The sequence below is a fragment of the Fundulus heteroclitus genome, chromosome 6 (genome assembly GCF_011125445.2).
Source record: "Fundulus heteroclitus isolate FHET01 chromosome 6, MU-UCD_Fhet_4.1, whole genome shotgun sequence".
In the NCBI taxonomy this organism is placed as follows: Eukaryota; Metazoa; Chordata; class Actinopteri; order Cyprinodontiformes; family Fundulidae; genus Fundulus; species Fundulus heteroclitus.
The window spans coordinates 25,117,927-25,140,248 of record NC_046366.1 but is presented as its reverse complement, the minus strand read 5'-3'; the positions used below and the strand labels follow the sequence as shown (position 1 = coordinate 25,140,248).

General features: G+C 38.2%; 2 protein-coding genes and 1 long non-coding RNA gene across 7 annotated transcripts in view; 2 read left to right on the top strand and 1 right to left on the bottom strand.

The window, feature by feature from the left end:
* The window catches only part of atcayb (ATCAY kinesin light chain interacting caytaxin b), an 86,705-nt gene extending 78,020 nt beyond the window's left edge, over positions 1-8,685 (top strand). For both annotated transcript variants that reach the window (XM_021319976.2, XM_036138411.1), the window contains 7 exons: positions 605-736; positions 870-956; positions 1,878-1,976; positions 4,434-4,469; positions 4,566-4,613; positions 4,822-4,868; positions 8,059-8,685. In XM_021319976.2, coding sequence (XP_021175651.2) covers positions 605-736; positions 870-956; positions 1,878-1,976; positions 4,434-4,469; positions 4,566-4,613; positions 4,822-4,861 — 442 coding nt within the window. In that variant the 3' untranslated portion in view covers positions 4,862-4,868; positions 8,059-8,685. The remainder of the gene's footprint in view (positions 1-604; positions 737-869; positions 957-1,877; positions 1,977-4,433; positions 4,470-4,565; positions 4,614-4,821; positions 4,869-8,058) is intronic.
* Positions 424-20,842, bottom strand: LOC110368945. Its single transcript, XR_002428557.2, has 4 exons — positions 20,720-20,842; positions 20,304-20,502; positions 1,914-2,032; positions 424-715 (listed from the first exon to the last, which is right to left on the bottom strand). It is a non-coding gene; the product is annotated as an uncharacterized LOC110368945 (long non-coding RNA).
* On the top strand, positions 10,901-13,404 carry LOC118563468 (nicotinamide riboside kinase 2-like). Of its 4 annotated transcripts, none has more exons than XM_036138416.1 (8): positions 10,901-11,083; positions 11,179-11,269; positions 12,064-12,112; positions 12,336-12,513; positions 12,596-12,667; positions 12,757-12,863; positions 12,952-13,037; positions 13,132-13,404. In XM_036138416.1, exons 1-7 carry the CDS (start codon positions 11,058-11,060, stop codon positions 13,035-13,037), a joined length of 609 nt encoding a protein of 202 aa, XP_035994309.1. In that variant the 5' UTR covers positions 10,901-11,057; the 3' UTR covers positions 13,132-13,404. The 4 variants fall into 4 exon arrangements, with proteins under 4 accessions (XP_035994309.1, XP_035994308.1, XP_035994307.1 ...); XM_036138415.1 differs by having other exon boundaries at positions 12,064-12,145; positions 13,135-13,404; XM_036138414.1 differs by having other exon boundaries at positions 12,064-12,145.
* Positions 20,843-22,322: the final 1,480 nt, after the last annotated feature.

Sequence of the window (22,322 nt, the reverse complement as noted above, 5' to 3'; positions counted from 1 at the left end):
CCTCTGATTTCTCACAGTAGCGATCTGCATCAAGTGGCTCATCTTCAGTCTCACTTTACTGCGTAATTCAAATATCATTAACCCGCTATGATTAATTTAATTAAATTTTTAAAAGCATTTATCATGATTTGTATAATGTTTCCTTTTTACTTGTGTCGAGGCTTGGTGCTTATGAGATGTATATTCACGTAGGGCTGAAATGGAGAAATACGTAAAAGAAATAAGCACAAATCAGTTGATAAACACGACCAAAACGACATTAAAGAGCGATGACATTATGTGTATGAGAGCTTAACAAGCTGGCACTGTACATAGGGAATTAAAACTGCTCAGTGGTGGTCCCACTCTTCCCCACACATAATAATTGCTTGTGACAAAAACTTTAATTCAAAGGCTAAAATTCTGGGAGCTTTCAGGTTGTTGATGCAATTTCTATGACAGTCATTACCCTGATGCCATTTAGGCAACAAGTGGATGAAAATTAAGTTGACAAAATTAGTTCATGCCATCGAATGTTGTCTTCTTCATTTGGCTCAGATACCAAGAAAGTAAAAAAAAAAAATCGCTGCTTGGTTAAACTAAGTCTTGTTTGTTTTCCTGTCAGGTATGTCGTTAGCAGCCTGGAGCTGTTGGTGGCAGAAGATTACATGATCGTTTACCTGAACGGAGGAACTCCCCGCAGGAAGATGCCGGGAATCGGCTGGTTGAGGAGATGCTACCAGATGATTGCCAGAAAGTAAAGAGAGTGACATCAATAAGAAAAATGACATGAGTATAATGTCTTGTAATGCAACTGGGAATGACAGCAAAAGTCAGGAGAGGGACAACGGGAGCTCATTTACCCTAAACCTTTCCCTCTGTTTCTGCAGACTGAGAAAAAACCTCAAGTGTCTGATCATTGCACACCCAACATGGTTTATCAGAACTGTCCTGGCCATCTCAAGACCATTCATCAGGTTGGAAACATCTACTCTCCGTTATTCTGCTGATTGGTTGTAATTATCCCCCTACCTTCAAAGAGAGAATGTACTATTATTCATTATAAGAAGTAGGAGGTTTAAATTTTTCAGGCCCAATTAGACTGTGCATAAAAAAACTTTGTTTTACATGTTTTATATATGACCTTAATTAAATTCTCTATATGACTGAAGATGTTAAGCTACAATATTGTTTCCCTGGCGTTTGTTCTGGAATTATGTCGGAGGACCAACTTTTAACTTCAGGCTCAGTTAGGATGGGGAAGCAGGGGTCGGGTTTTGTTGATTCTGATAATACAAAAATAAGAAAAATCGTCATTCATTTCCTAGGATTGTTTTACTTTTCCAATGTGTAATCGACTCCATCCTAAACAATTAAACTAGCCCTACTACTGGTAAAATAATGAAGTTTCCCTTGGAATGATTCAATGTTTAATTGACTACTATATAAATGACCATTTTCAACCTAAATTTTGATAGACAGAAATGTTTTTTTTTTAAAAACTGCAAAAGTAGGTAAATTCGTCTGAAATACAATAAATATTTAAAAGTTTTCAGATGTAAGTGTGGGATTTATAGTTTTGTGAGACGTCAAGCACTCGGCCCGCTGCTGGCCTGGGGGCAGGGGCTTAGCTAGAGGGGGGCCGGGGGTAAATAGACCCCCTGAAATATGATTGTCCCCCCACCCTCCCAGATGATTGACATGTCACAATACCAAGTCACTCCTGCCCCCCCCCCCCCCCCCCCTCCCCCTCATTTAATAAGCCTGGCACTGCCACTGCCTGCTGGACCTAAACTTGGGTGGTGTACAGTGTGGTGCTGCCATGTCTTTTACAAACCGATTGTATTTTGAAAAGATAATTTTTACCCATCATTTTACATGTCCATGTTTTCCAACAGTGTGAAGTTCATGGATAAGATCCGATATGTTCACACCCTGGAAGAGCTCAGTCACATCATCCCCATGGAGCACGTGCAGATTCCTGAATGTGTGCTGCAGTAAGTCTTCTCTACCACCAGGGGTCCCTGCTGAGGCGCCACACGTCACACATAACCTGGGCGACCGTACAGAGACAGAAGAACGTGAATGAATAAATGAATGTAGGAAATGTACTGTTGCTTAAACAAAATAAGAAACAAGATGTTGCAATATGTGGAAAAAAACAACAACAATAACAACAAACAGGCTGTAAAACACACCAAAAACAAAAACTACATGGCCACTAGGGTTTTACATACATTCCCTGCAATCATTCCCCAGAAAATAAAGACATTCAGTGTCTTTATTTTCTTATTAGAAATTATAATCTTTAATTATTTAAAATGTTAAACCGGAAATCTTCATCTTGCTACACATGTTTATTTTATTTCAAGTTTGTTCCATAATTTGACTTTCATAACTGCAACACAGCTGTCTTTTACATTACTTTTTATTTTCAAGTTGTAAAAACTTGAAAATAAAACTTTCCCTACAAAACTTTCACTACATTATATTTTCCTTCTCTGATCTTTATGAGACATCAAAAACAGCCAAAAAATGTATTGTTCTGCTAAACTCTAAAAGTATTTCCATTGTTTTTAACAACAACATGTAAATAAGACTTGCAGCAAAAACCTCAACACAAATCAGCCACACTTATATGAAGTCAAACTGAGTGATGAAACTTTTTGTCTTGTAGAAAAACTGCACACGTGGAGGTGCATGTACCAGTAATGACTACCCTATCCTTGGCTTATGAAGGCTTACTGTGTGGCAGTACAATTAGGATTTATTCTCACACTGTACCCTTCACAATTACATGATTTGAATCTGAATATCTAATTATAAAGATTAGAGTGTCAGTGTTGCTTAGGGTCAAAAGTAAGGAACATTCAAACTGCTTTGTGTCCTAATTAGCTGCTGTCAGAGTGTATGAGCACTCATTGTCGACATAATGTCCATAATGAGACTTTTTTGTCAAATTTCTTTTCTCAGGGTGGACTGATGAGATCGTAAAACAACTTCAATGATTGTTATAACAAAAACATTAGGTGCTCAGTAATATTTGGCAAGTTTTTGTAGCCATGAGGAAAGTATTGGTATTTAATTTTCTTAGGAAAATTAGGAAATATGTTGTTGTTTTTACTGCATAGACATGATTTTAGGCATTGTCAACACGTTGTCAACAGCACTTAGGTGGGACCATTTTATGAAGTGAATAAGGGCGATCTCTTTCATACCAAAATCAGCTTTGATGTGTGCCTGGGATTGTTTTCTGTTGAACCTTTCAGCTGGGTCCAGGTTCCAACCAATATAGCTGTTGATTTGATAGAAATCTGAAGAACCATTTGTTATTATATTCACTCAATCAGCAGGTAAAATGCCCCACAGCATGATGCTGCCACTATCGTGCTTGACAGCTGATGCAAGTCTTGCCTTGACTCCACAAACACATTTATTTTCTTTTGTAGGGAAAGAGCTAGATGTGTGTCTTTAATTGCCATAAGGTTTTTGTTCAGAAAACATTTGGCCTGTCCATAATGGGCAGCTGCATGTTTTAATTTAAATTTTCTAATTTCAAAGCACGCACTTTTTGTTGGTTGGCACTCTCTCAGTCCATGTTGATGTGAGACTTCTAGTGTTCAAATAACTTCCAGAGCAAGGAAAGTTGATTTATCTGGCACCATTCATGTATAAGGAAATATAAAAAGGAAAAACTTTAAAATAACAAAAGATTTATAAAATGTACGGCAAACAAAAACAGTCTGCCTTAACTTTCTATGTGGAGCGTAGAAAGTAAATGTTTAGTTCTGGTCCTGGGAACATTGAGAAAGTTTGTCTCTGGACCTGAGGGTCTAAAACAAGATTCTTATTTAACAAAGATCCCACAAATTTATTTCACCACACTGTCTTTTATTACTTTGTAGACCAATCTATCAGTTTAGGCAATTCCTTAGTGTTTCTATCTTCCCCAATTTTGTTATATCGATAAGTTTTGGTTTGATTGTTAAAACATCGACACATTTGGCTGCCCCACCAACAGAGTCATTTTAAAGATAAATCAAACAGAGTTTTTAAGGCTTAGATTAGCTTTTAAATTGTATTTTCAAAGCTCTGACTCAACCGTATTCAGAACCTCTGGACTATGTATGCAAGCCAGAAAGCCACCAAATCTACTAGTTCTCCACAGAAGAGACGTCAAAAGAAAAAATTCAAATACATTGTTGAAAGCTTAAAATAAATGATGGTCATTTTTCATTCCTGCTGTTAAAATACGTTGCAGTTCTGGTAACATTGCTTAAGTGTTATACTATCACAACGTGAGCCTCTAAAACTTAATATTAGGGAATAAAATCATGAAAGCAGTCAACACAATCTGTAGCCATCATACATCACCATATAAATCTGTATTGCTACCAAACAAAGGGAGTGAAATGACACATTATTCAGACATTTTTTCTGTCTAATTCCTAAAGGTATGATGACGAGAAGGTGAAAGCACAAAAGCTGAGGTAAGCCACAGATTTTCTTGACATTGTCTGTAAAAGAAATATGAATTTTCCATCGTGATTAAAAATGATCCTATTGGTCTTTTTTCCCCCCAACAGACAGGAACAAGAGCCGCAGCAAACCAAGTCAACTCTTCCTAGAGAAAGGTGACCTTATTTTGCAGAACGTACAGTCTGCTTCATGTAGCCACGTTACGCAACACCCTCAGACTTCTTTTAGATCTATTTCAGTCACGTCATTAATCAGTCATGCAGCTCCTCTTTAATGTTTTTCAGTTATTCGTCTGCTAATCCTATTATACGATTGAGATAATATTCATGGTTAATTACTGCTTTATTTCAATGTTATTCTCAGACCAAAGTCAATGCTACCAGAGGTCGGCCGTGACATCTGACGTGAAGGTAACTCATTTAATCTATCCATCATTAACTCGGCACCCCGGCTAGTAATGTCAGCCCTCTGTAATTTATACCTGACACACGCAGGGAGATTTTTCTTTTTACGCACATTTGCCATGTATGCAAAAGACACACGATACAGCAAATTTAATCTTGGCGAAAGGTCCGTCGGGGGTCTTGGCATCCTAGCACTAGCGTCCTAATTACTTTATCACTTCAGCTCTTAGAATTTAAAGATCCTCTGCTAATAGTGCTACAATCTATGTGGAGTATACAGGATGACACTAAGTAGCTTGCAAATATACTCATAGCAGTTTAATAATTTTTCTTTCTGGTGAAGATTCTCAGTCATCCAGGTCATGGTCATTCCAAAAAAAGTAAAAAACAAAGCAACTGGACTTGTTTTCTGTAGTTGAAGACGTTTCGCTTCCTCTCCAGGAAGCTTTCTCAATTCAAAAAGTCTGGAGTAATATGGAGTACCAAGCTTTATATACAAGGCCTTTGTTTGGACAGTAGTATAAAGCTTGGTACTCCACATTACTCCAGACTTTTTGAATTGAGAAAGCTTCCTGGAGAGGAAGCGAAACGTCTTCAACTACGGAAAACAAGTCCAGTTGCTTTGTTTTTTACTTTTTTTGGAATAATTTTTCTTTCACATTTTGTCCATCATACCATGAATTACCATAATACATCTTTTGTTGGCATTTTATTTGATGGACCAAAACAAAATAGGGCATAATTGTGAAGTGGAAGAAAAAAAGAAGTCTGGCTTTTGCATTTCTTTAGAAATAAAATCATAAAAAGTGTGGCGTGCACATGAATTCAGTCACTTTTACTCTGATACCCCTGAATAAAATCCAGTGCAACCACCTGCCTTCAGCCGTCACCTGATTAGCAAATAAAGTTCACCTGTGAATAATTTCATCTCAGGGTAAATCCAGCTGTTTTTGAAGGCTTCAGATGTTTATTGGAGATCAATAATGAATAAATGGCATCATGAAGATCAAGGAACACATCAGAGAGGTCAGGGTGAGAGTTATTAAGAGGTTTAAAGCAGGTTTAGGTTAAAAAACATTAACCCACACATTAAACATATCTTGAGCCACAAATGAACACAGTATGCCTTGACAATACTATTGCCAATATAAGCCTGTTCACCTAAACATTTCATGGAACCAGACAGGAGGTCCAAAATAACTTTGGCAGAGATGCAGAGATACACACCTGAGGCGGCACAATTGTTGACAGCACAGCTTTCAGTGGTAATCTACAAAATCTGTCCTTCTTTGGATGAGTGGAAGAAAGGCTAAAAGGAAGCTACAGGAAGCCCTGTTTGCACTTTTTATACAATTTATGTAATTGACGCAACACACATGTAGAAGAGGGTCCTTTGATCAGATAAAACCAAATTTCACACCTAGACAAAATTATGATAATGCTGTGGGGATGTTTTTATTCCGCATGGACAGAGAAGCTGGCCAGATCTGATATAAATGGGTGGAGATAAACACATTACAATCCTGGAAAACCTTCTAGATGCAAAAGACGTGGGACTGAGGCAGAGATTCATCTCCCAGCAGAAGAACAACTCAGATCACCCGCTACTACCATCTAATGTAGAACAGATTACTGGATCAATGTGTGCTTCTGTGCTTTTTTGTGTCTCTTGTTGTGTCTCTGCTCTGTCTTCTCTAACCCCCAGTCGGTCGAGGCAGATGACCGTTCACACTGAGCCTGGTTCTGCCGGTGGTTTTCCTTCCCGTTAATGGGGAGTTTTTCTTTCCACTGTCGCTTCATGCTTGCTCAGTATGAGGGATTGCTGCAAAGCCATGGACAATGCAGACGACTCTCCCTGCTTGTCGGGACTTTGAAGCAATCAACTGGTTCCCTTGTATAGGACATTTTTGACCAATCTGTATAATCTGACCCAATCTGTGTAATATGATTGAATTTGACTTTGTAAAGTGCCTTGAGATAACATGTTTCATGAATTGCCGCTATATAAATGAAATGAAATTCAATTGAATTAAACATAAAGCCAAAACTACAGTGGGAGGGTTTTGACCAAAGTATATCCATGTGTTAGAATGGCCTAGTCAAAGTAAAAAAAAACAATATCCGAAAGAGAATTTTTGGTAAGATTTGAAAATTTGTGTTCTTCCTCCTGACAAATCTGATTAAATTTAATCTAGTTTCTATAGATTAACAGGCAAAAAGGCCCTTTGTTGGTGTGCAAAGACAGTGGAGAAATATTTTAAAAGGCCTACAGCTGTAATTTCAGGAAAAGGTGTTGACTCAAAGGGGCAGAGTATAAATGCATGGCACTGTCAGATTTGTTTTTTGTTAAAAAAAGAAAAGTATGCATGATTTTTATTCCGCTTCACACTTATGCATTCAGTAGTATGTATCTCTCAGATTTAATCCCAATGATTTACATTGTAGTTTATGGTTGTAACATGACAAAATGTTAAAAACCTCAAGGAGTGGTAACACTTTTTTCAAGGCACTGTAGATTAGTCTTTAGTTACAATGAGGTATGCTTTGACATAAAAATGTCAGCCATTGCTCCCAATTAAAGAGTGATTTGAGGAACAACTGTGTTTGTGAATATGAACCTACTGAATGTGGCTCTCTGATTACTGTCAGCCATCGAGCCTGGCTCATTTTTTGCCAAGTCATGTTTCAGGTTTTGAAATTCAGGCAGCGTGTGAATCCTAACCCAAATGTTAGCTAATCCTCGGACAGGCCCCCGATGTTACATAAAACACAGCTGCTCCCCTCTTCTAACCCGGCCGGCGCAGAACCGCCTGCCTCTATTTTTACTGAGCTTCACAGACGAGTCATGAGCTGCAGTACCGGTCATGAAATTGGTGGAAATACCCACCCGAGCCAGTCAGGGTGGGTTGGAGTGAGAAAAGTACATGGGGTTATTTCAGAAATCCAACCCCGTGAGCTGTCCTGCGCTCGTCTCTGTACTCGTATATCAAAAGATCCTGCAGTCAGTGGACTGGCCGACATCCCAGGAATGGAAACAGGTCTCGCAGCCAGGATGATATGTGGCAGGTTGGATTTAGTTTAGATTTACAGCCTATGAACTTTACATACAACTGAATCCCAACACTATTTGTTCAGAATGCACATGTTGTTGCACAAAGGTTGCACAATAAGCTAATTAAACTCTCTGTGTTTGCAGCACATCGAGTTGAAGATCTGCTGGGGAACGTTTGCTCAGTGAACTGGGAACCAGCATCATCAGATTTTTGCACTGAAATCTCCCGAATGGACCCGTTAGCTGCAGGACAATCACTCCTCAGTGTTTATCTCGTTCTAAAACTGTTAACAAGACGTTACAGATCCAATTTAAAACTGATTCCTGCATGTACGTTTGAGCTGTACTATAAAGCATGGCAACTATTTTGAATTAAAAACCGTACAGACTCCTCATACCATCTCTTCTTAGACTGAATCCAGCTCAGTTATATTTTATGTATGGGGTTTGTTCGGTTTAATAAATATGCTTACTGAAAACTGATGTGCAATGACGTTCTTCTCAAACATGTTGTAAATGTTACTGATGCAAAAGTATTGTACAGCTGTCAGGTTTTCCAGCGTTAAATATGCAGTTTGCATGCTTGTTTGTATCATTTCCTTCTTTGGTACATGTATCTGTTTTGTTTTTAAATTCTGAAAAAAAGAAAGAAATACTTTTTCAAGCTCGAAAGACTGAGTTGTTACAGATGAAATAAAATATATTTAAAGAAAGAGAGTCTGAGTAATTGCTTTAAGCGTTAATCTATGAAAATGTGCCATTCGATGTCTCCAAAAAAACAAAATAAAATGAAAGAAAGAAAGAAGTGGAATTGCCTGTGTCATGAATGTTCCCCTCAGAGCTCAGCTGGAACACATTTAAACCAAGTAGATAATAGTTTATATATTTATATATTTATCGCCATTTATTCAGCCTTGAACTTATCTGACAGGTGAGTTACTGAGCGATGTAATTATGATCCAGGAGTTCTTTTGTATCAGCTGCCTGTCCTGTGCCGCTCTTTAAAAGGTGTCAACTGGGCCTCGCACTATGGAAGTGATTCTGCATATGTACGCACTGCTATCCGCAATAGTATGTTAACACACACACACACACACACATATATATATATATATATATATATATATATATATATATATATATATATATATATATATATATATATACATACATACATTCAACATTTACACCGTCTACCAGATGCTAATGTCTATTTTCAGAAACATCAACTTTTCTGAGGTTTTCTCACATCGTTCTGCAAATTGGCTGCTGTTTTTCCTCTTTTTAACTTGAATATTGCATACCTTGACATAATGAGTGCATTTTCACCTGAATATGCCATATTACCACATATTACCAAGCGATGATTGGGCAATATTTTCTTTTTTTCCCCTTTTCAGATAACTTAATTTTCATCAGCTTTAGAACTTAACTTTAAATTTGCTTATTGATATTACTTAATCCGGTGTGTAACTCTGGCGTATTCTCTCTATGTGTTTTTGCCACTGTCACTCCCCCAAATCTCCCCATTGTGGAACAATAAAGGTATTTCAATTTCTGTTTTAATCCACCTCAGAAGCCTGTGGTTTAAATGTATCAATGTAAGCCATAAATTAATAAGATGTTCATTCAAATTATGAGCATGTACATTTCTGACCACAGCTGAATCTGCATTACGAATATATTTTTATCAAACTCCAATACTTTATGGATAAAACTTAAAAGGTTGCTGTCTTTATTATTTGGTATTTAGACAGTTTAAACAACTCAAACAAAAACGAAAAATTATATTTTTAACCAAATTCTTTTTAAATCCACCACATGTGTTATTTATTTTCAGTTCACTTTTTGGTGCCGTTCAAAGTTAATGATTTATAACCCATTTTATTGATTTGAAACCTATCACTAGACTGGTCTACATTAGTGAACTGGAATGGCAAAATAACCCAAATTATGTTATTTGTACTTCTGTAGTTTCCAGCATTTGATAAAAGGAGATACAATTCTGCGTTTTACGGCAGAACTACGCAGATTTGAACAGTCTCAGTTCTCTGGGTTTCCTCTCCTTTGTAACATATTGTGTTAACAAACATCAGTGTTTAGCCCCGCACGGCCGGCAAACGTTTTCCACTGAATTAGTCCTGGCAATGAAACATGACACTACGTCAGCTTATACCTGGAACTCAAAGTTCACCTCCTTTACAACTTTATCGTTTTACTAGATAAAGACAAACAGTTACGTTGGTTCGTAGCATTGGGCAAAATAAACACGAGGACGAGGCGGCGCTCATATCCGGAGGCGTGTAACGGCTGGAGCCGATAAGCGGCAGGCACTAACCTTCAGACAGAAGTTTTATCACGGCTTTAGCAGAGACCTGCGACATTTTGCTCACATGGCGGGCTGCCACATACTCCGATTGCATCAGAAGTATGCGTGATGCAGAAGCCAGACTAAATATAGAGCTCCTGGTTTGCATTCACTCCAAGTCGACTGGGTACAGCAATGCTTTTGCATCGGTCCAGAGATTTCAAAATGCATTGTTGAATTATTTTGACTGTACCATTCACTACATATGATGACCTTTCTTGGATCAAGGCACTTTTTGGTTAAATAAAGTTGACCTTCCATCTAAGAAATTGGAAATCTTGCCGACTCAAACTTGTCCCTTTCCCAGTTTTCAACACATTCAAATAGGAGGCCCCCTCGTGACTGTGTTAAGGTTTAATTGTATTTCACAACTCAGCCACAAGTCAGCTTCTGTACTTTTCCTGGATGTGTTCGGCCTCCCCTCCCTGACCCCTGAGAGCAGGTGCAAATTTTAGGATCAGCTTTCACATAACTGCGCAGCCGGTGAAGTTCTCGGTAAAGGCTTGGTGCATCCGGCTCTGACGAGGCCGATTATTGGCCGCTGGGAAGCGGCTCTGATTGGACTGACGGTTTGTGACGCGGCAGCCACATCCTTTATATGCGCAACGAGGAGATTGTCTATCAATGAAGTAGTAAAAGGGGGGGACATCTGTGGTGGAGGACAGAGAAAGGGAGGTTTTACCTAAAGCCTTTGTGAGAGCGTTTGCTTTGGCGGGGTTCCCTGCTTTTACTTACTGAATTCCTGAGGTGACCAATAACACAGAAGAAGTCAGACATGAAGTTAATCGTCGGCATCGGAGGGTGAGTTGTAGTTCAAATAGATACCAAGCTGCCTTTTAAATAATAATTTGCAAGAAATCAGGATGTAATCCACTTTTGTGTGGCATTAAATTCAGAGTGACCAACGGTGGGAAGACCACTTTGACAAATAGACTACTAAAGACATTACCTAACTGTTGTGTGGTGCATCAGGATGACTTTTTCAAGGTAAGATCTGTCTGTTGTTCTTTGTATTGGAGTTGCAATGTTTTAAATTGAAAAAAAAATGCAGTAAATGTTTTGTATACATATATATTAGATTATTTCTTAAGTTTTATTTGCGCTTGAAGACTTTTTCTGCAAAAAGAAAAATAAGAAATGGCTGGTCTGACCTGCAGATGTCCTATCATCGCAGCAGCCTTGTAATCATCTGGCTGATTGTCTCCTGGACAGCCAATGAAAGGGCTGAGCGTCCCCACTAAAAGTCAGACTTCTTTGCAGAAACCTAAGCAACGACTCAGTTCCTCCTGTTCAAAAGAAACCTCGTCAAAACACATTTTTTTGGGTTTCTCCTTTGCCTTTGTGTTCCTTTTTTTGGAAAACAGTGCAATTGAAAACCACTGAAATGTCTGTTTCACAAGAAATGCACATTATTTTCTCTTGAAAGCTCATTGAGACTCGCTACCAAACCGAAATAAATGCGCTTTTTTCTTTTTTGCCAAAGTAAATAGAGGCGTCATCAGCATTTACTTTGACCTGCATGCAAAAATGATAGAAAAGAGAAAAAAGTAAACAAGTTACAACGAAAGAGATCTACTCCACCTGAAATATTGTTAGGGTTGCTTAAAAATAAAATGTATCAATCGTTCCAAAAAAAAAAAAAAAGAAGAAAAGAAAACCAAAAACGTCTCCGCGTGTTCACTTTTGGTGGAGACGAGTCCCTGACTTTTCCTGTCCAGGAGGGATCAGCTCCCATTGGTTACTGGGTTGCAGCAATGTTTTGTTGGTGACTGTTATTTCAGAAACCCGATCAAATACAAGTCGGGGAGGACGGCTTTAGACAGTGGGATGGTAAGAGTGGATTTCACGTAGGAAAACCCTGCAGTAATGTACTTTTTCTTTTCCTGCACATTTCTACAGTGTGGTAACCAATCAGACTACCACATATAAATATAAATATATATACTGTGAACGCTACATCATACAATAACTGATAATAATTGGTGATAAATGTCTTATGCACGTGTGGTGAAGCTTTCTTTCTGCTCTTTTTTTTCTCCTTGTTCTTCATCAGTGATCAGCGCTCTGGACATGGAAGCGATGGTCAACACTGTGAAAGGCTGGCAGGAGAACCCCGTCAAGTTTGCCCTTTCACACGGAGTCAGTCTGTCACCTGAAACCCAGGAATCCGACCCAGAGCAGAAAGGGATCCATATTCTTATCGTAGAGGGGTTCCTCATCTACAACTATAAGTAAGTTTACACCTTTTTTTTTAACACTGACCTCATGACCTTCAAATCTCTCCCGGATCTAAGCGCCGGTTTCCCTTCACAGGCCTCTCATCGATGTCTATGACAAGTGTTTTTACATTTCCATCCCTTATGAGGAATGCAAACGCAGGAGAAGGTAAGGAGCTCTTGAAGTAATCTTCCCAGATTGCAGGACATATTAGATCATCTTAATACAGTAACTCTGGACTGAACCGGCCTTTGCAGTACAAGAAGATACACGGTCCCGGACCCCCCCGGCCTCTTTGACGGCCATGTCTGGCCCATGTACCTGAAGCACAGGAAGGAGATGGACAACAACTGCAGCAGAATAGGTTTGCAAAGTCAAGATCCCAGAAAACAAAAACAAAAGAGAAGCATTCAGAGAACTTTTGACTCTGATTTGTATTTTTTTGTTGACAGAATACCTTGATGGGACAACAACAAAGGAAGATATCTACAATGCAGTGTATGAAAGCATCCAAAACTCCCTCCTGAATAACTTATAGGTAAACAAGATGTTTATGATTGTGTATTATAGCCTAGTCAGTGCTGGCTAATTATCCTTGTGAGTAATTTAGCTCCTCTTCTTTGTTTTTCCAGCAGGACGGGCCAACACCGGGCTGTGTATAGACTTGTAAATATCATTTTGAGTAAATGTGTAACACCAGTTCCGTGCTCCTAGTCTGATTTGTAAATAGACACCAGTGTAACTTATTATGAACGAACAGCAGAATAACTGTTTTGTATACTCCTGTGTAACTTTTTTTTTCTAAAAGACGAGTCACCTCTGGACTACCCAGTGTCTAACACCTGTAACTGTTGTGAAATTATGAAGCTGTCACTAGAAACAACTAAAAGAAAAACTAAATGTGCCTCATGTTTCCTGTTTCCTTCCTCTCGGACCTCATCAAACACCTACACACACGCACCCATGCAGTTCCCATAAACTGTCGACTTGGCAATTTAGCGCCAAAGCACTTGTGTTTATTGAAGATGACGGATGAAATCCTGTGAGTCATCAGAGCTTTAGTTTTTTGGGGTTTGTTTGCTCTTTCAGATGGCAGAAGATGAAAGAAATCAGGGAACATGACGGAATTATTAAAAAAGAAAAAGAATAACTTTCTCTTGCCTCTCATTTCACATTATAAGAAGTATTAAATGGGAATGTGTCAAGTTGTTAGGTTTTTCCAAGTGTAAATCTAAGAAAGACTCTGTGAATGAAAACAGGGCATGAATACATTAGCTAGGAAAAATCTGAGAAGCTCAGATAGTAAGTAATTCCTCTCATCGCCACTCATTTACTGACTGTGAGAGATTATCTTAGCTATAATTCAAGAAATGCTCAGGAACTTTCCTTTTTTTGGACTTTAAAAATAAGAATTGGGTCCATTGAGTTAAAAATCCACTTATTATGTATTTTTACCAGTCACAGTGACAATTGATGCATACAGCCTCACACATATACATCTACATCCCATCTATGTGTGCGAATGTTCCTGTGCAAAGCAGCAGAGAAATAGCACACTGTTTGAAGCCACCAGTAACCATCTTATATGATTCTAGTTGGATATTTGGCCACTCTTCCCGTCAGAATGAACTGATTGCTCTTGCACACAGAGACGATCTTTTTGGCATGGATCAAAAATCTTCACCAGTGTTGGACCGTTACAGAGGCTAAAGGCTACGCTGCATTATCCAAAACCAGTGTAATGTGTTTTTTAATAGCAGTCCTCTGTCTACATCATTGCCGAGCACCAGTACCAGTGGTGGCTAAACAGACCAATAGCATGATGCTGTCACCAGCATGCAAAACAGCTGGTAGTAGGATTGAAACACTCACTTTAACGCTTCTAAATTCACTTCTTGTCATGTGGGCCAAATTGCTCAATGTCCCAGTCGTCCATGCTGGCAGCTGCAAATTGTGGTCATGCTCAAAGGGTTGAAACTGGGAGTTTCTTCATCACCACCCTTCTAGTCGATGCTGATGTAAAACTGACTTCACTCTATACATTAACACTGGTGTTAGGGCATCTTCCAATTCATGCCAAGCTGGAGCCATTTTGCTCCTGGGTGTTTACTGAACAATTTTCTTTCATTTGATTGTGACAGATTGGGTCAGATGATTGAAAGTTGGATACAGTTTGGTGATTTATTTGAACAACGAGTCCAAAGAAACACCAGAAGTGGTTTCAGGATGGAGAAATGCTCAGGGGTAATGCTGTCGTCCAAAATGCTATATTAAATTGGAGCATACCCCTAATTTAAACCACGCCGTTATGAAACACCAACTGACTGCAGCACAAACAGTAGTCAAAAAGAAAAACAGAACTGCTCATGTTTGACCAGTCAGCATCACAAAGTGTACAGCTAAAGATAAACAGGCTGGCATCAAGCTTCTGAAACAGCCTCAACCTAAACCCCACTGAAAAGGTTCTGACCTTGCTTAATAGCTGGCTCTGTTACAGGAAACCATCGGATTTACCTGAAAACTATCAATTCTTCCAAAAAGAGCAACACGTTTGCAACTAGATTCATGTTCGGAAGCAACAATGTGGTGGAAGATTAACTTCCTCAAGGACATGAAACCAACTATTAGAGAGGAGGTACGCATAGCTGTTTAAGATAGAAAACAGATAAATAAATACAATCAATATTTTAGACTCAATTCTTACTTTTACAGATGTTTAACCTTTTTCACCCTGGAAAACTGTTATTTTTTTCCAAATAAATGATTCAAAAGCACAATTTAAGCTGGCAATCAGGCCCAAGGTAGGTGTATGTTAACCTGACTCTCGCCAGATGGATGTAGTTTCGCCGAGCTCCACACATCTGTCTGGTATCGCTGCCATTGGGAGGGATTTCAATACCACAGAAAATGGACGAGCCAATCAGGATCACCGGGTGGGATTTACGTAGATGTAACGTATCATAGAAGCAACTGTTTGAATTCAGACAACAATGGCCACTCGCAGCGAGAAAGCAAGCGGTAACATCGGTGTTGTCCATGTGCGTAATGTAGTATTTTATTCGCAGATTTTCCATAAACAGACGACATCGTCATTTACCGACGTTGCGCCATATCCAAGATGGCAGCTGTTCTGTTTTGGTTTTCCCTGCGTCGATCTCGTCGGCGTCACAGGTTGTTTTCGATATGGGAGGTTGAAGTAGTACTTCAGTAAAGATGATGTGAAACATGACAAGTGGTTTATCCAATCATATGCAAGGATTTTTGATCAGCCCCTCCTTCTAAAATACATCTCCAATAGAGCGACCCCAGATGGATGTGTGGAGCTCTGCAGAGCGAAATCCATCTGGCGAGAGTCAGGTTAGGTGTATGTAAACTTCTGAACAGAACTCCACTCCTGTTATACCAAACCATTTTAACTTTTATTATAATCTGTGCCAAATGTATTCATTATTTATTCATCCACAGGCCTGTTCAGCCTCATTTGTTGCTGTTCATAACTTTTTCTACAGTTCATTTTCTCGCCTACAACTTGTTTACAATTCTCTATACATCACACATGCAGACACTTCCATTCATCTTAAACTGCTTCATTCTTATTCTTACTTTATTGTTGCTTAAGCTAGGGCTTATTTTTATTTACATTATCATTATTTTTTTGTCTTTTTCATTTTATTTCTCTATCTGGGAACCAACCCAATTTTATTAGAATGCTGACAACAGTCTTATCTGATCTGATCTGATCTTATTTGTTGTAAGATGTTTCTTCTGTTTTTATTAGATTACTTTTGCCCCTACAGCAAATTGCAAATGCTAAATGATCAAAAATAATTTTGGTCTCATATGTTGTCTTTACACAAAATTTTACATTAGGATACTGTGTATTTCTGGAGGTTATTATGAGCCCTCTAAAGGTAATATATTATATATCTACAAACCCATGTGTAAAATATTATTTCCCTTACATCCAGCCAGTGTTGAATCAGAAACAGAACAGACAGTGAACGTCTCGGTGAAGCCAACGCCCAGACCACCAGGTATTGGATTTAAATCTTAGCCCACATTTCCCTGCATCCTGTAATATTAAATAACCTGTCCCAATCGCCGCCCAAACACAGCTAAAGTTGCTTCACAGTCTTTTTATATGATTTTTGCTGCCTACTTTCATCAGAATATGAGGAACAAGTGAGTACAAGGAAACAAAACACAAAGTGGTGGATCTGTAATTTATTGATTTTCTAAAATCAAAACCAAGTAAATCATAAAATAACCAGAAATAAAGCAACTAACCATGATTAATACAATCCTTACAGTTATTATAGCCCAAAGATACTTTTTTACATCTACATTTGATGAAAAGCTTGGCCTCAGTCTGTATATTCGTGTGGATAAGGCATGCTCAAGTCAGCCCCCGGACCACGGAGGGTGTGTCAGGGGGAAGGTCAGGGTCTCATGATGCATCTGTTGGGGTCTTCGAATGCCAGCAGAGTAGCTGCCCAGCAGGAGTAAATTTAGGCTAAGAGCCTGAGGTGTCGGGGGAATATATGTAACAAACATAAAGCCAATTACTGACTGCAACACACCAACTGGCAAAGCTGACCCTCCCACATGTAACGTGAGAAATCGTGGAGACCTCCGGACGTACAGCCAGGGAGTCCAAAAAAGGACGGAGGGGCAGTGACACAGGAGATAAGGACACATATCACATGCTCCACAGAGCTCTGCGGGGAGCGGGAGTTTACCCTTAAATCATGTGCACACGACACAGAAATTATCAGGGGGATATATGTGTTATTTGGTTAAATAAAGAACTGAGGGGTAAACCCTGCAACACAAATCTTTATTACACCCCAGTAATCAACCCGTACAGTTTTGTTTTATTCCAGTAAACTATTAACTTAACTCATGAACTATTTTGAAAAGAACAGCAAAAACATCCAGTAATAAAAAAATGCTAAAACCACGGAGTGCAGTTTATTGCTAACATGGAAAGTTGGTCCAAATGTGTGTACTGTGAAGTGAAAGGAAAATTATGCATGGTTTTCAAAATGGAAATGTATTAAATGAATTCATAATCCGCCTCCTTTCCTCTGATACTCATGAATTAAATTAATTTTAACTAGTAAATATAGTCCACCTGTATGTAATCTATTCTCAGTATAAATTCAGCTGTCTTTGAAGGCCTCAGAGGTCGTTTGAGAACAAAAGACATCATGGTGACCAAGAAACACAGCAGACAGGTCAAGGAGAAAGTTGTGGAGAAGCTCGAAGCAGGGTTGGGCTAGAAAACTCTTTCCCAAGCTTTGAACAGGTCAAAAAGGATCGTTTTATCTTCTGAAAATAGAAAGAGTATGGGACAAATGCAGACCTACCAAGATATGAACGTCTGCGTAAAACAGCCCTGAGATCATTGGTCAGAGAAGCAGCCAAGAGGCCCAATGGTGACTTTGGAGGAGTTAAAAATCTTTACAAATAAAATACACCCATGGAAAAAGGAAAAATTAGTATTCCCAGAGAATCTCTTCAGAATAGGGGCGTAACAATACAACGATGCACATCGATATATCTATTAAATGATCCAATTACATCGACACAAAATGAAAATATTGGTCCACATCGTTATTCTTAAGATGCACCATTATTTTGTAATTCACAAGTAATGAGACTAAAATTATCAGGTGATCTATAAATATTAGTATTTTAAAATTAGGAGGGTTTTCTTTTTGATTTAAATGCCCTACATAGAAATAAAATGGTCAAATCCTATTTGCTTGTTTTTTTGTTAATGTAAATAATGGGGTTAGATGGGCAGATGATATTGCTATAGACTTTGTGATACCTGCAAATATCACATCGTCATCCAAACAAATCGATATAACTGCTGATTTACACCCCTACCGCAGAGATGCAAAAACAAGACATGACAAAAGCTAAATTTAACATTAAGCTGTGTAGCAACAGAGAAAGACTTAGAATGGGAAACATAATGGGCAAATATTAATAGATAATCCAGCATATTCAGATAATAATCAGATGTTAAAAAAAGGGGAAGCAGCAGTCCAGTCACAAAGCGATGTAAATAAATTGTGCAGTTTGCATGAATTTGCCAAACAAAGACCCCCCGAGAACCCCCAAAAGAGTAGTATAGTCATTAACATCTTTTAAAAGTGACACTAAGCTCAGGTGGGAAAATCTGTTGGCAAAACAATTTTTATTATTCAGTAAAAGTTAGTGTTGAAAGAGAGTCTGTTAGCACTCGGACCAAAGCTGTGCAGAAGAGGCATCAAACATGTGGAAGGTGCTCTGGCCAAGTGAGCCCTGAATTAAACTTTTTGGCCTGTATAAGAAAATTTTATGTAACAGAAATCTAACCCTGCACAAGACCATGAAGGACATAATCTCCAATGTGGCAGCATCATACTGTGGGGAGGCTTTTCTTCACCAGGGAAAGGCTGGCTGATCAGAGGTGATGGAAAGATTGATACAGGACAATCCTGGAAGGAAAACCTGTTAGAGACTCACGTTCCAGCAAGACAATGACCCTAAACACACAGCCCAAGCTCCATTTAGATCAAATTATGTTAATGCGTTAGAACGGCCCAGTCAAAGTCCAGACCTGAATCTAATTTAACTTTTTTGGTAGGCCTAAAAATGACAGCAGACACTCCACTTCAGATCTGACTGTGCTTGAACTATTTGAACTATATTCAGCCTCTAGATGCTAAATAGTTGATGTTGTTGTTTTTTTGTACAAAAAATGTAGACAACAATGTGTCATTTAATTTCATCACCCATTTATTTGGTCATTTGTGTTGGTTGTTCACATAAACTCCCCCCAAAAATACAATATTTTAAAGTTTAAATTGAATGAATACCTTTGATATAGTAACAAATAAACAGCAATAGAAGCAATGCCAGTTGCATATTTCGAGGGGGCTTTTTTTTGTCAGGGAATCAAAAGAAAAAGCATGAAGCTACACATAAACAAATGTTCTTATAATTCTCATAATTATTTCCCATATCTGTGCAATTTTGGTCTATAATCCAAAAGAAAATACCTTGAAAACAACACTTGCGAGTGGCTTGACAAACGTGTACATCACCAGGGCATTTACAGATGTTAGCATCCAAACTTGATTTAGTATAACAGCACTTCATAAATGGCCAGTTTCCAAACAAAAAAAAACCCACAATGTATTAAAAAACACATTAAACACCAACATAGGTTGTCGCCAAATTATTATTATTATTTGTATAAGGCTGAAAAAAGACAGGCTTTAAATCAAATACTGTAAAGTAAAAGCTGTAAATGGTGTTACACTAACCAGCACACCAAACTGTTTCCGGCAACTTATTGCAGTTTTATTGTTGCTCCGCTCTCATAAAAGAAATTAAGGTCAAGGCATATCCTCAACACAAAGCCGACCATTCACGTCGGTGGCAGTAACCATGAAAGTCCAACTGAGACGAGCTCAATAAATCACAGATTAAAGCCTGCAACGCTAATCAGTCACATGTCGAAATGAATGAAAAACGTGAAGATGGACGGAGCAGCATGTGGCTAGTGGCTGAAACATGAGGAGAGCTGAGCGGGCACATACTAGCTAAGGTTAGGCAGACATAACTTAGACATGTCACACCTAAACGACATGTCAAACCATTAATAATTCAGTAACATTACACTTTAATTAGGCATTTACTTTAAAACACATGTCCCTTTTTTGCCGTTGTTGGCTTGAATACAAAGGTAGCAGCAGAGTTTATTCATTTTTATTATATTTTTCCAAGCATTTTTCCAGCTTCTCACCTGCTTAGTCTCCCCATGATCAGTGGTAAACCCTCTGGATTTATCATTATACTCCTCAGAATGGCAGAAAGAGGCCTCAGAGAAACACAAGAGGTATATTCCATGAACGGGGGGGAGTTTCTTGTGGTAAAAAACCCTTTTAAGACCATCGTCTTCTTTATTTCTCACAAGAAGCAAAGTTGTGAGCAGCCTTGGATACCTAGATTGATATATTCAAAGTGTAAAAGGATTATTTATTGTTGCTGCTCCTGTACCATCACAACAATCAGAAAGCTTTTGCTTTATTTCAAAGCATTGTCAATTTACAGTATATAAATATAAAAAAAAGACAACTATCATTTGTGCAACATTTGTTGTGATTTGTTTACTTTCAGGTCATACACACAATAAAGGCTCAATTCAACGTTGATACTTACTGGCTATATTTTGTGGGTTACATGTCCTGCTCAGGAGGTCTTGTGCCAAACCTGTGCTGAGGCTCAGTGCTTCTTTTAAATCAGCGCAGCGGCAGAAAGCAGGACAGGGCGGTGCTGGACTTCAGAACAGGAGGAAGGTTTCTTTGTCTATTAATAGTACAGCTTTCCACGCTGATGCCCTATTTGGCCCGGGCAAAGTCACTCACTGATATTCCATCTGACAGACGACGAGTACTGAGCCCTCCATGACTCCTTCATGCATATGCATATATAAAAAAACTCCCCCAAGCCATGAACTCATGGACTACATAACAAAGCCTGGTCTGTGGCTGCAAACTAATCAATTGAAATGAGCTCCCCTGATTTTTCGAATAAGAGTGGTTAAACATTCAGCCAGAAACGTACCAGACCCTTTTAAACCATGAAACTGGGCTATACTCTTGCCTTTCAGGGCCATATGGGGCTTCCCAACTACATTTAACAGATGAACGATACCCAATATTGTCAATGGGTCAAAGCAGCTCTAAAGAAATCACAGATACAAGTCAGGAGTCCCATAGAATCTACAAAAGTAAATTGACTTGCAAAATCTACTTCTCTAGATCCTTGATTATATTATATTATATCATATTATCTTATATTATATTATATTATATTATATTATATTATATTATATTAAATTATATTATATTATATTATATTATATTATATTATATTATAGTCTGGGTGAGTACCCGATTCTGATTGGCTGCAGGGTATCAGTTAAAGGAGCTATAAGTAAGATATTTACTGTAAAGTCAACCAGAATCATTCTCATTTGTGACCTGGGGTGGAAGTAACATTCCCTTTAAACAATCAGTCCTCTCCATCAACAAGGTCTTAGTCACGTTTTTCTCCTTTCAAAATTAGCAATATGCTTCCGTATGGAACTACTCGGATGCAGTGTGTAGCCCGAGTTTACTTCCTGGTTCCTGAGCCAATCATATGAGAGTTCCCAAAACAGAGCGCAACATTTGGTATTTTATTTTGGCAAAAGAGCAGCAGCCTGCAAACACGGAAGCCAGGAAGAGAAGCGGACCAGAAAAAGAACAGAATACGTCATAATATACCTGTCCTGTATAAGTAAAAAAATCAGTGGAGTTTCACAGTCGTAGAACCATTGGGAAATTGGTGGGATATTAAATAGTTATCTCAGGCACTTCTTGTTAAAAACGGCGAAAAAACAAACAAACATTAAAGTATTGACAATTGATTTAATATTGATTTATTTTCTAAGTAACCATACTATAAGTGGGATAATGCCCTTAGAGGTGTCCATTATCAGAAATTGTCTGTCAGCTGTCTATCTCCAGTGGTCATTATATTATATTATATGATATTATATTATATTATATTATATTATATTATATTATATTATATTATATTATATTATATTATATTATATTATATTATATTATATTATATTATATTATATTATATTATGTGGAAAAATTATCCCCAATCCTTTCCAAACATGTAAAAAAACCTAATACATCCCTTTAAAGTTTTTTCTATAACACGTTTCTTACTCGTAAATATTAAACATAAACTAAGCTAACCCTGT